Genomic DNA, 13,225 nt, shown 5'->3' on the forward strand with positions numbered 1-13,225 from the left:
AGACTTCTGCATGTCTGGCCTTGTGACTAATATGCTGTGTGACCTTGGGTAAATCCCAGACCCTCTCTGGTCTGCAGTTGTCTCATCTTCAAATGAGCAGATGGCTGTGTGACACCCAGCTGCAATGCTCTGTGGTTTAGTCAACACACCTCTGGTCTGGCTCCCGTGGCGTGCTGGAGCTAGCTAGCGTTCACTGGCTTGGGAAACTGATGGTGAAATTTCCAGGAATTTCTGTAAGCTGGCTGTTAAACACAACCATGATTAAAAATCAAGTTACATAACTCTATAAATATTTTTTTAATGCTATTAAAAACAAAGATTACAAACACTCAAAACTCATCCTTTCCCTAATTCTTTTACCACATTCTACTGTTATCTATACTCTGGATGTCATTTACATCTACCGTATGGGTAAGGCATGAGTGCTACTGCAAACCTCTTTCCAGCGCTCGCAGTGACACGGTGTTTGTAGCCTGAAATTAACCAAAGTGGGAATGTTTACACCACAGAAACTGGCGGATGCTATACACCAGGGCTGCTCTCCTCGGGGAGGTGACTTAAATATTTCCCACCATCCCACTCGCTCCCACTCCTGCAACGCCTGTTGGAAAACGGACCCAACCCCTGCAAGACCTTCCCAGAGACCAGAATCTGGCTCAGGGCTGGGGGTGGGGAGGGGCCATTATAAACTAAAGAAAACTCAAGAGGGCAGCCCAGGGTTTCGTGCGCTCATTTTTGGACCCTGGGTCTACATCCAGAGCTGCACTGTCTGTACTGTCCAATCCAGCAGCTACCGACCACACTTGAAATGTGCCTCGTGTAGAACTAAACTTATGACCTCATTCACTTTTAATTAATTTAAATGTAAAAACCAACACTCAATTCCGTTACTAGGAAACGTTTAAGAACGCTGAGACAACTTTGCATCTGCTTTGTCAACTGTAAATTTTATGACTTCTAAATATAGATTTCCGGTGAAAATTTAGCTCCTGAATTGAGATGTGCTCTCAGTGTAGAACACACGTTGGAGCTGAAGGCTTACAATGAAAAATGTAGTAAAATATCTCATTAATAATTTTTATATTGATTAAATGTCAAAATACTACTTTTGATATAGTAGGTTTAAAAAAATTGTATTATTTAAATTAACGTCACCTGTTTCTTTTTTTTTTTAAATACAGCTATTAGAAAATTTTAAATCACATATGTGGCTTACATTACATTTCTACTGGACAGTGTTGGTCTAGAATATTCTGGGTTGTTTTTCCCCCACTTGCTCCATTTGATATTTAAAAGCAGAAGTGGGCCTAAGAAACTACGAAAGACTTTTGCTAAGATTACAAAATCTGGAAGAAAATGAGCTCATCTTGTCAGATCGTAGGTGGGGTGGTTTGGTGAATGTCCACCGCCCCAATCAGGGGGAAGGTCTGTCCCTGGATGCCATGGCTGGGGAAAGGGTCCAGAGCAGTTGCGCAGGAGCCAGTTTCTCATCCCAAAGCCCAAGCCCTGAGAGCAGACCCCAGGTCCAGTATGGGTTTTGTCAAAGACACCACCATGGAAAGATGGCCCCTGGAGCCACACGAGAGGCCTGGGTCCGAGACCCATCACGCAGCAGGAGACACCAAAAAGTCCGTGCGCCTTCCAACCCTGTATCTCAGAACAAGACTTCTCTCTCCCATACTTTTGTGCATGCTGTCTCTCTCTCTTCCAACTGGTCTTCCTTCTCCCATCCCTCTGGAGAACTCCCATGCATCCTTTAAGATACAGCTCAAATGTCCCTCTGGCAGCCCTTGCTGACCCAATAATGTCCCCACCCCACAGCCTTTTCTTACTGCTTTCTGGTTGACCTCGAAGCTTTCACTCTTGCCCCCTCAAGCCCTGATTTCTTTCTAAAACACAAAATGTCTCTCCCCTGTGGAAAACTGCCACTGAGTCCCCCTTACGTTAAACAGTTCTCAAAGCTAAACAAGCATCAGAGACACCTAGAAGGCTCCTTACAACAGACTGCTGGGCCCCACCCAGAGTTTCTGATTGAGCAGGTCTGTCTGGGCTGGGACCTGATAGCATTTCTCACAAGGTCCCAGGGGCTGCAGCTGCTGGTCTGAGGGCGGTACTCTGAGAACCGCTGATCTAAAAAGTTAAGTGCAGGGAATGCCAGGGTGGCTCAGTCGGTTAAGTGTCTGTTCAGGTCATCATCTCAGGGAGCATCGGGCTCCCAGCTCAGCAGGCTCCCAGCTCAGCAGGCGAGTCTGCTTCTCCCTCTCCCTCTGCCTCTGCCTCCTCCCCTGCTCATGCTTTCTCTAATTTTTTTTAAAAATAATAAAATGTTAAGTGCAAACTCTTCACCTTGGCATTGGAAGCCCTGCACATAACATGGCCTCCAGTTACTTACTGCCCTCCTCTTTCCACGTGCTGCCCTGATCCTAGACCACCCATTATCCAAATGCCACAACTTTCATGCTTCTGCACCACTGCCCCTTCTGCGGGAGACCCTTTGCCCATCACCCACCTAGTTCCAGCAACTTCTGCCTTGATTTCACAATGTCTGAAACTCAAATCCTCAAAAATGAGGACATGGCACGTTTAAGAGTCTATAAAACAACAAATGCAGGCTGTAGGGGCAGCTACAGAAGAGGAGGGTGAGAAATGGTTTTGGCCACAGCAGCAGCCCTGGGTAAGAAAGTACCAGCCTAAAGGCAACTCTGGGTCAGAACACTCTCATGTATCTATTTAAACAACCTTATGACAGTCACAGCCCAGTTACAAACTGTTCTTCTCTATCTGGTTTTCCAACTCTGCCACTTTCTAGCTGCGTGGCCTTGGGTGGGAACTTACTTAACCTCTTTGTTTCTTATTTTCATCTGTAAAATGGGGAAAAAGCAACTACCTCATAGAATGAAAAGTAAATGACATAATCCCAGTAAAACTCACAGCTAAAAGGCCTCGAACACAGTAAGCCCTCAGTAAATGTTAGCTGTGGCTGGTATTATCTTTGGACCTGGGAAAGTCATGAACTTTCTACCTGGTCACAATCAATAATGGGGACAGACATATAAAAGATGTTTTTCTTAATGAGTACATAATCAGCAGTCCAATAAAGGTTGTATGGATGGACAGATAAGCAGATGAATGTTGGGTAGGTGTCGTGGGTGGGCAGGTAGGTGGGAAAACTCCTTTGTATAATATGAAAAGTGGCTCTGTGAGGCTGGTTTAGCAAAAGACACTTCAGATGCTTAAAAATTTTCCTAAAGAGGTTCACAGGCAAGCATACATTCAAAGAGGTCCATCACACCTTTGTTTCTAAGAGAAAAAAAAGGAAGCAGTGTAAATGCCTAACAATAGAGAATGGCACAGTCAGAAGATGGAATTCTACTGAATAATCAAATATGAAGGTACTTCCCCACTGACATGAAAAGTGGTTTGTTTTTTTTAAAAGATTTTTATTTATTTATTTGGCACACAGAGAGAGGGAACACAATAGGGGGAGTGGGAGAGGGAGAAACAGGCTTCCTGCCGAGCAGTGGGCCCAACATGGGGTCTATCCCAGGACCCTGGGTATCATGACCTGAGCCAAAGGCAGACGCCCAATGACTGAGCCACCCAGGCGCCCCATGAAAAGTGGTTCTTAACAGAATTAAGTAAATGGGGGATCTGGCTGGCTCAGTTGGCAGAGCATGCCACTCTTGATGTCAGGATGGTGAGTTCAAGCCCCACGTTGGGTGTAGAGATTATTTAAAAAAAAAATAGATTTTAAATAAAAAGAGTAAAAAATAAAGTAATAAGTATGGCATCAATTCTTCTTTTTAAAAAACCTGTGGGTATGGGTATATATGTGTATATATTTTTTTTTAAAAAAAGCCTAGAAAAATATATCCTAAATGTGGTTATCTCTGGTACAAATATTTGAATGGTTTTAATCTCTTTTTCTTTTGTTTTTCCTTACACTCTCATTTTTCTCTGTTAACTATATAAATAATATGTGTTTAATTTCTAAAAAGAGAGAGCTTTTTAAAAAGCAGCTCCAGGGGCGCCTGGGTGGCTCAGTCGTTAAGCATCTGCCTTCGGCTCAGGTCGTGATCCCAGGGTCCTGGGATCAAGTCCTGCATCAGGCTCCCTGCTCGGTGGGAAGCCTGCTTCTCCCTCTCCCACTCCCCCTGCTTGTGTTCCCTCTCTCGCTGTGTCTCTCTCTGTCAAATAAATAAAATCTTTTAAAAAATAAATAAATAAATAAAAAATAAAAAGCAGCTCCATGAATCAGGACAGAGGAAACACGTAGGTGCAGGTGTGTGACCATGAGCAAGAGGGCGTGCCCTTTCTGTGCCTGGGTCCCCGTCCTGCTCACCACCTCCTGAAGCACCTGGAGACAGTAGATGAGGAAGGGTTTTAGAATCTGCAGCTGGCAGTCAGGGGGTGGTTTTATCCCCTCAGTGACATTCAGGAGTCTCCCCAAGGAGATTCTCAGAGAGGCAAAGGAGAGTTGGCTTCTGTGCAGGACTGGAAGGGGAGGCAGGGTCAGCAGACAGAGCTCTGGGCGGGGCTGGGGGGGCCCACATGCCTGCTCCCCTCAGACACCGGCTTCCTTCACCTCTGGGAAATGAGAGGATCAACTCTGACGGTGGTTTCTCAACTCTCCTTTGGTTTTCTTAAATAGCAGGATTCTTTTCACAAACGAAACACAGATTTCCCCATCAAGCATCAATAGTCTGCTCCTAGAAATCAGGCATCCTGTGCAAAAGTAAAAAATAAAGCCAACCTGGAACCTATTTCCCCTTATTTTAAAGATATTTTTTTTAAATTCATTTGAGACAGAGAGATACAGAGAGAAAGAGAGCATGAGCAGGGGGAGCGGGAGAGGGAGAAGCAGGCTCTCCGCTGAGCAGGGAGCTGATGTGGGGCTCAGTCCCCAGACTCTGGGATCATAACCTGAGCCGAAGGCAGAGGCTTAACCATCTGAGCCACCCAGGCGCCCTCCCCTTATTTTAAATGGGAAAAATCATAAAGCACTACTTATCAACTCCTAACTTCCCATTAATTTCCTAAAATGTAACTAAAGCATAGTAATACTCTCTCTACACATAATAAACTACCATGATAAGGGGTCAAATGTTACAACACCCCCCCTGCTGACCACCAAATCATGCTTAACCTTGCTGTGTGGCAAGCAACATGGACCTGGGCCGGCTCTCCCAGCTCCAGCACCACCAGGGACGCCCAGGACTGCCGGCCCTCGGCTCCCTCTGCAAAACATCTACACGTGGTTCTGACAGTCTCCCAACTGCATCTATAATTCACGTGACACTTGTCCTGCACGTGATTTTGTGACAAATGTTGTACTGAGTTTTGGGGACATAAAAATGTTGCTTGACATATAAAACACTTGCCGAAAAATAGTCTGAAGAGACACAGATGTTCTAGGAAGTCTGGGTTTTATAAACTGAGAGGCATTCATACTAGACGAGCGTCCACTGGACAAGCATTGTGCAGGGTGGATGCGCCCTGTGCAAACCGGGGGCGCTGCGGAATTACTCTAGAGAAGCTGGGGATGATGCTGGGTTTGGAAGGTGGGCTTGAAGATGCATCTGCAATGTGCACATCACGCTAAGGCTGCTGACGGAGAATGGGGCTGCTAAGGGGCCCCTTCTTTAGCGCCACCATTGAAAAGAATCCCCATGCAGAAGCTACGGCCAATAATGATGCCACTATTACAAATAATAAAAGAGCCACAGTCACTGAACTCTCACACCTGCCAGGTACACTTCTAAACACTGATCATGAATTAATTTCTTTAATCCCTGTAATAACCATATGAGCTAGGCACCATTATTACTCCCATCTTACAGCTGGAAAAACTGAGGCAGAGAGCTTAAGAACTTGCCCAGGGTTCTGCAACTTGTGAGTGGCAGAGCTGGGATCTGAGGCCTGGCAGTAGAACTGTATACTTCCTTCCTGCTCTAAACCAGTGTCCCCACCCCCAAAAGCGGGGAGGCTCTGCAGAAAGGGAAGGATGGGGGACCTCGACCCCCCCTGCTTCACTTTCTTCTCACCCCAGCCCTTGCCCTCAAAGCAGACACTGAGAAAGAGCTGAGGACCTCTGAACCAGGCTAGCTCAGCCTGCCAGGCCACAAGGACCCAGAGGGGGCAGTAGGCGGCCCTTACCCACAGCTTCCCGTCATAGTAGTAGGCTCCCAGGAGCTTCACGATATAGGGGTGGTCACAGGTGGCCAGGATGTCGATCTCCACTGTGTAGTCCTCAAGCTCCTCCTCACTCTTGGTCTCAATTACCTTGGCGGCAGCCAAAGCACCTGTCTCCTTGTTCTTGGCCTGCAAAGTGGAGACAAAGAAGGTCAACAAGGACTGCCTGGCAGGAAACGGAGCCCAGGAAGCCAGCTAGGAGAGGCCCACAGGAGTGGGCTGGCAGAGCCCGGGGGTCCTCATGGGACAGTGAGGCCGGACCAGGAGATCGCTGTTCTTAACAATGGCCAGTGCTGCTCAGGATGTCAGTGCAGGGGGCACGCATGAGAAACAACGTTTGGCATTTCATAATAACCGTATTTTTTAAAGTACAGCACACCCATACTATGAGATAAGGAAAAACACAAGAATGGCTTAGCTCTACAAATACCAACATGGAAAGACCGTTGTTCAGTAAGAGATCCAAGTCACTGAACAATAAAGTGGTACGACACTCTTTGTTTTTAAAGATTTTATTTATTTGACAGAGAGAGAGCACAAGCGGGGGGGCAGGAGAAGTAGAAGCAGGCTCCCCACTGAGCAGGGAGCCCATCATGGGACTCGATCCCAGGACCCTGGAATCAGGACCTGAGCCGAAGGCAGAGGCTTAACTGACTGAGCCACCCAGGCACCCCGGTATGACACTTTTTATATAAAAAATGGAAAACTGGGGGCACCTGGGTGGCTCAGTCGGTTGGGCACTGACTTGGACTTGGGTTGTGATCTCGGTCAGGGTCCTGGGATTGAGCCCCACATCAGGCGCCCTGCTTCTCCCTCTCCCTGCCACTCCCCACTTGTACTCTCTCGTGCTCTCTCTCTCTCTAATAAATATATAAAATCTTTTGAAAAATAAAAAATAAATAAAAATGAAAAATAAGCGTTGGTGAGAATGTGGAAAAACTGGAACCTTTGTGCATGGCTGGTGGGAAGGTAGAATGGTGTACTCACCAGGGACAAGAGTTTGGGGGTTCCTTAAAAGGTTAAACATAGAATTCCCACAGCCCGGCAGTTTCACTATGGGGGATAAATGCAAAAGAACTGAACACAGGGATCTTAGCAGGTATCTGTCCACCCACGTTCACAGCAGCACTATCCACAAAAGCCAAAAGGTGCAAACAAGCCAAATGTCCATCTGCAGGTGGACGGAGAAACGAAAAGGAGTACACGCGTTCAATGGAATATTATTCAGCCTTAAAAAGGAAGGAAATGCAGGGGCGCCTGGGTGGCTCAGTCGGTTAAGCGTCTGCCTTCAGCTCAGGTCATGATCCCAGGGTCCTGGGATTGAACCCCGTGACGAGCTGCTTCTCCCTCTCTTTCTAATAAAATAAAATCTTTAAAAAAAAGGGGGGGGGGAGGAAATTCTGACACCTGCTACAATATGGATGACCCTTTGCTAAGTGAAAAAAAGCCAGTCACAAAAGAACAAATATCATATGCCCCCACTTATGTGAGATCCCTACAGGAGTGAAATTCAGAGACAGAAGGTCTAACAGAAGCCACTAGAGGGGATGGACAGATAGTGTTTAATGGGGACAGAGTTTCTGTTTGGGAGAATGAAAAAGTTCTGGACACGGATAGTGGGGAAGGCTGGACATTGTGAATGTACTTAAGGCTGCTAAATTGTACACTTAGAAATGGCGAAAAATGGTCAGTTCTCTATTTTTTTTTTTTAGATTTTATTTATTTATTTGAGAGCGAGCGAGAGAGAAACAGCATGAGAGAGGAGAGGGTCAGAGGGAGAAGCAGGCTCCCCGCCGAGCCGGGAGCCCGATGCGGGGCTCGATCCCGGGACTCCGGGATCATGACCTGAGCCGAAGGCAGTTGCTTAACCAACTGAGCCACCCAGGCACCCGAAAAATGGTCAGTTCTATGTTATGCATATTTCACCACAATTTTAAGAAGTGAGAGCAAGAGAGAAATGACCACGTAAGTGGTACAAGCGACTGCAGGCACGAGGAGCCGGCGTCCAGAAGGGAGCAGAACCCACACGCCCTCAGGTGGCCCGTGAGTCACGGGGCTGCCGTGGGGAGCACTCCCTCACTGTGTGCACAAGGGAGCACACTTGCCTACAACACGAGCCCGAAAAGCAAGCCACTGGGGTCTGGAGCCTCTGAATCGCGATCTGTGGGAAAGCATGGGGGGAACGAGCTGCCCTGGAGCCCACGAGCAGCCCGGTCGGTCTCCACTGTGGTGCCTTCCTGAGGACAGCGTCACACGCCATTCACCTCAGAGAACAGCTCTGCAACCCGACCCACTGCAAACGGTGATGGCCCAGCTGCTCCCACACACCTAGCGCCCCAGGAAGGACAATGGGCATTCGTATCGCCTCACATGACACGACAGCACCCAGCAGCTCAGTGTCCCCATTCTACAGGCTTAGAGGGGGGACATGGCTGGGCCTAGGGTAGTGGCACCAGAATTTGAATCTCACTTCCAAGACTCTGTGCACTTTCCACTACCAAACAGTCTCCCTATCATCCCCAGAACTCAGAAGCCTCTAAGACCGGATGACGACAGACACCTACGAGCACTCCCAGGCCAGCCCTGCAACAGGGCACCCTCCATGCAGACACTGAGCAGGGGCACCTGGGTGACTCAGTCGGTCACGCAGAGACACAGCAACGCTGCCCCTGGCCTCAAGGTCCTCTACCGCCAGTGACCAGACTGCATGTTATGGGGGGAGGGGAACCAAGAGGGGGTGTCGACCCTTGCCAGGGAACCTTCCAGAAGGGAGTGATGCCAGTAGGCAATTTTTATATTCATTTGTAAATTTATTCTGTTTAGGTAACTGTTTCTGTTAACTCAGCTGCAAAGTCCCCAGGCCCCCACACAGTGACAACGATGGTCTCCCACTGATCAAGGTCACTGGACTACACTTCAACATGTGCTAACTCACTTATCTCCTCAACCACCCTACGATGTTGGTGCTATGACTATCTCATGCACAGATGAGGAGACTGAAGTAGAGTCCCCTGCAACACGGGAGACAGGGCTGGTCTGGACCCAGGCTCCCAAGTCTGCACTCTTTGGCAGGCTCACCCTTCCTCCGCATGGTCCCTTCCATATGTGGCCCAGGAGCCCGGTGCGGGGGAGGGAATTTCATGTGGGGTCATTCCCCAAGGTCAGTCCTGGTGCTGGAACTCACCGGCTCACTCACCCTACCTGAGTGGGGGGTCTCTCCCCTAAACTCCTCCTAAACTTGATAGCTTGTTGAGAACACCTGAGAAATTCATGAATTCAGCCATTGGGTGCTTGTGCTCTCGTGCTCTCTCTCTCTCCCTCTCACCTGATTGTGTACCCGCCCTTTCATTTCTGGTAATGCTGATTTTCAAGTGTCCCATGAGAGGACCATCAAAGTACCCTTACACATTGCACAACACTCACGCTCCTTCTCTCCAAACCCAGAAGAGGAGGTGAGGCCTGCAAAAGGAGAGTTCAGGGCGATGGCCAGAGCTACGGCCGGGTGAGCACAGCAACCACCTTGACCATGCTCTCCTGACCCCCAGCCAGAGCAGCATGGGGGAGAGCTGAGTAGGCATAAGCCGCCGCCCCCCCCCCCATCCCGCAATCATTCACCTTTCACTCCTGAGAGGTGGGAAAAGGAGGCTGCATGTCATCTCTTCCTGGGTTTCCTGAAAAGAGTATTTTCTCCCCAAAGTGGGGGAGGCCCAGGCAGGGACTGTTTCCATGAGTGCACAAAACTTGCCTTGCCCATCACCCTGAAAGGCAGCATTGACCACGGGGCTGGGCCTCCAGCTGGGCGCCAGTGTCAGTACGGAGGGACACCCGCTGCCCAGCACCTCGCTCAGATTACAGAGACCAGAGCCTGCCAGAAAGGGATTAGTTGGCAACAGTCATGGCACCTAAAGTGACTTGGCCAAAATTAAATTCTTTAAAAGCCTGGTTGAGGCAGCAATCTGCTCACCCCGATGTCAGAGGACGGAATAATAATAGCTGATGATAAACACAGCTAACATTGCCTGAGCACTCACCGTGTGCCAGGACAGGCCTTAAATGGAATTTCTCACTTCATCCTCCATCCAACCCTTGGAGACAAGTATTAGTAGTCCCAAATTACAGATGAGAAAACTTGAGATTTCGAGAGGCACGGTGATTTGCCTCAGGTCACACAGCAAGTAAGGGGTAAAAGCAGATCCAAATGCAAGCCTGTCTTGCTCAAAGAGCCTAAATTCCAAAATCTCTTCCCAACCAGCCCCTCTTGGCGAGTACCCCAGGGTTCCCTGCTCCATCTACCATTGCTAAAGATAAAGGAAGACCACGTAGGAACAACATGCTTGGCAGCTGTCAGGTACCAAAAGTACCAAAATTTAATCTACCCATAAGCCATTAAGGCAGGTGTTAGCCATCATGCCCATTTCCCAGATTAGCAGACTAAGGCTCAAAGGGGTATCAGGACCCACCCAAGATTGTGAGCTATTGTGGTCTCCTGACCCCCAGGCCAGTGTTCTCTTCACTACACTAGACTGCCAGGAATCCGCCTCTTCCCTCCCTATTCATTCATTCAACCATTATTTACTGAGCTCACGTTATAGGTGAGACACTTTTCTAGTGAATGAGACAGCTTCTGCCTAGACGGAGCATTGGTGGGAGGAATCACTGCCCTCCCGTGACATAATTCACCCTTCTTGATTTTTCTTCAGTGGAGCTAACCTGCCCACATTCCCAGTCCCCAAAATACAACGGAGCAGAATCCACCTCCATCTCTAGAAGTGGGTGTGTGACTCGTCCTGGTCAATCAGAACATGACTAGCTCAGGGAGAATAATGGGATCACGTTAGCCAGTGAGATGCAAGCTCGGAACAGTAGCAGAGGCGGCTGCGGTTGCCCCACACCCCGCTTCGCCCGAGCCTCCTTCACTGAGGCACCAGGCCTGGAGCTGCTGGGACATGTGCCTGCAAGCAGAGCTTGGAAATGAAACTAGCCAAAGCAACAGGGCCTAGAGAGGGCACAGAGGACACTGTTTGATCCCTGGGATTAATTTTTACACTGGGGAGGTACTATTGAGAGCCTCATTTTATATATAAGAAAACTGATGCTCAGAGAGGTGAAGTCACTTGCTCGAGGACACACAGCAGGTAAATAACAGGGCTGGGAGTTGAATTCAGGCCCATGTGGCTTCAGCGTCCATGTGCTGACCTCTTTGCTCAAGGTCAAATTCTGCAAAGGTGCTGTATGGGCCTCAGTTTCCCCCTCGTAGAAGGGTGAGGAAATGATGCCCAAGCTCCCTCCGTGGTCAGACGTGAGGGTATCTTGGAGAGTGGGTGGGTCTTGGAAAGCTAAGGGTGGTCCAAGTGGATGGGGTACCTGTGGGAGTTGACAGGCAAGGAGTCACATAAAGAACAAGTGGATTCCTGTGGCCTCTGACGTCCGTCTCTCCCACTGGCTGAGCAAGGCTGGGGTCCAGCAAAGGATGGGGGAGCCCCCACCCAGCCCTCCACTGCTGGCTGGCAGTGACTAACGCCTCAGCCCACACCCTTGAGAGCAGACACACAGTGGCCACTTGTGTTTACTGGCCGGGGCACCTCTGTGGGAACAATCTTCCCTTGTGCAGCTCTCGGGGCCCAGCCTGGAGGAGGTGGGGACAACTCTCCCAGCAGGGAGCCCTGCCCCACCCAAGGGGCCCCGGCCAGTCCAGTCAGGGGCCGGGGGCTTCCTAAAAGTCAACCACAAAGCAGCAGCTGGTGGAGACAACCCACCCCCTTCCCTCCTGGCTGCAGGCTGATCACTGTGTCCCTCCCTCCTCCTCCAGGGAAAGAGCTGGTATCACAGAACTCAGATCAGAAAGAACATTAACCACCACTCCCACACCCCATCTCCCCGACCTCCCCTGCAGAGGAAGAAACAGAGTCCACAAAAGTGAAGGCAGTGACCACGGTCCGATCTGGGACAGCTGCCTTATCCCCCTTGCAGATTCACAACTCTCCTTTCCTTTGGCAACTGCTCTCCCTCTTGGTGCCAGGGGTTCATAAGCAGCTGAGTCCACCAGGTCCCAGGGCACAGCCCAGGCCCAGCCACTCATTCCTGGCCCTCTCAGCCATAGCCAGTGGTTCACACTTGCACAAGTGACCCAAGGCAGGTCAACAGGGTTGTATCTGGGTGGTTCTGGGTCAGTTTGGGGTTTTTTGGTTTTTTGGTTAAGTTATCAGGAAAGCGGCTTTTTTCTTTCTCTGGAGTTGCTAAACTGGTAGAATGAAAGGCTGGAGAATTCATAGCCCATGTGGCCAATCCTGCAGAGAGCCTGCCTGGGGATGAAGCCCTGACAAAGGAAACAGGGCCCACAAATGGAGAAGGGCAGATGATGAGGCCTGTGGACACCTGGAGCCAACTGTTCCTGAAGACGGGGTCTGCCCTTAGACTTTTCAGTTACATGAGCCAATAAACTCCCTTCTGGACTTCTGTCATTTGCCACCAAAGAGTAAGTAAGTTTGCCATCTCTGGGGGTATTCCAGCAGAGATCACACATCCATGGAGGTACCTTACCACACCACACACATGTAATAAGGGCCACCTTCAAAAGGGTCACCAAGACCCACCAAGTGACCTTCACTGAGGCCTCTCACAGGACCTAACTGATAATCCAGGACACAAAGACCCAAGTAGAAAACATGGTTACTAAGGGGCCACAGGCAACAGAAACCAGGGGATTCTTCTGCCGGAAGAATTTTCCTCCAAAAAAGTAGAGATGCATATTTATTAAATTACCAGAAACAAGGAATAATGGGAACCTCCAGTTGGCAACAAAACAGGTGGTAAAATGGGTATGCTCATTACTGACAAAAACAGATTCCATCTTCTAAAGACAACAACTGCAATAGGTTTTTAAAGCCTATTAACCCTCATTCCTAAGAATTTAAGGCCAGGAAGTTATTCAAATAACAACAACAAAAGAAAGGTACTAGGATCGGGCGCCTGGGTGGCTCAGATGGTTAAGCGTCTGCTTTCGGCTCAGGTCATGATCCCAGGGTCCTGGGAT

General features: G+C 49.1%; 1 protein-coding gene across 2 annotated transcripts in view; it reads right to left on the reverse strand.

The window, feature by feature from the left end:
* The window catches only part of STK10 (serine/threonine kinase 10), a 119,379-nt gene that overhangs the window by 87,876 nt on the left and 18,278 nt on the right, over positions 1-13,225 (reverse strand). For both annotated transcript variants that reach the window (XM_035014188.1, XM_035014199.1), the window contains exon 2: positions 6,157-6,321. In XM_035014188.1, the coding sequence (XP_034870079.1) occupies positions 6,157-6,321 (165 nt within the window). The remainder of the gene's footprint in view (positions 1-6,156; positions 6,322-13,225) is intronic.

This window comes from Mirounga leonina, unplaced genomic scaffold (genome assembly GCF_011800145.1).
Source record: "Mirounga leonina isolate KUSES-001 unplaced genomic scaffold, KU_Mleo_1.0 Mir_104, whole genome shotgun sequence".
In the NCBI taxonomy this organism is placed as follows: Eukaryota; Metazoa; Chordata; class Mammalia; order Carnivora; family Phocidae; genus Mirounga; species Mirounga leonina.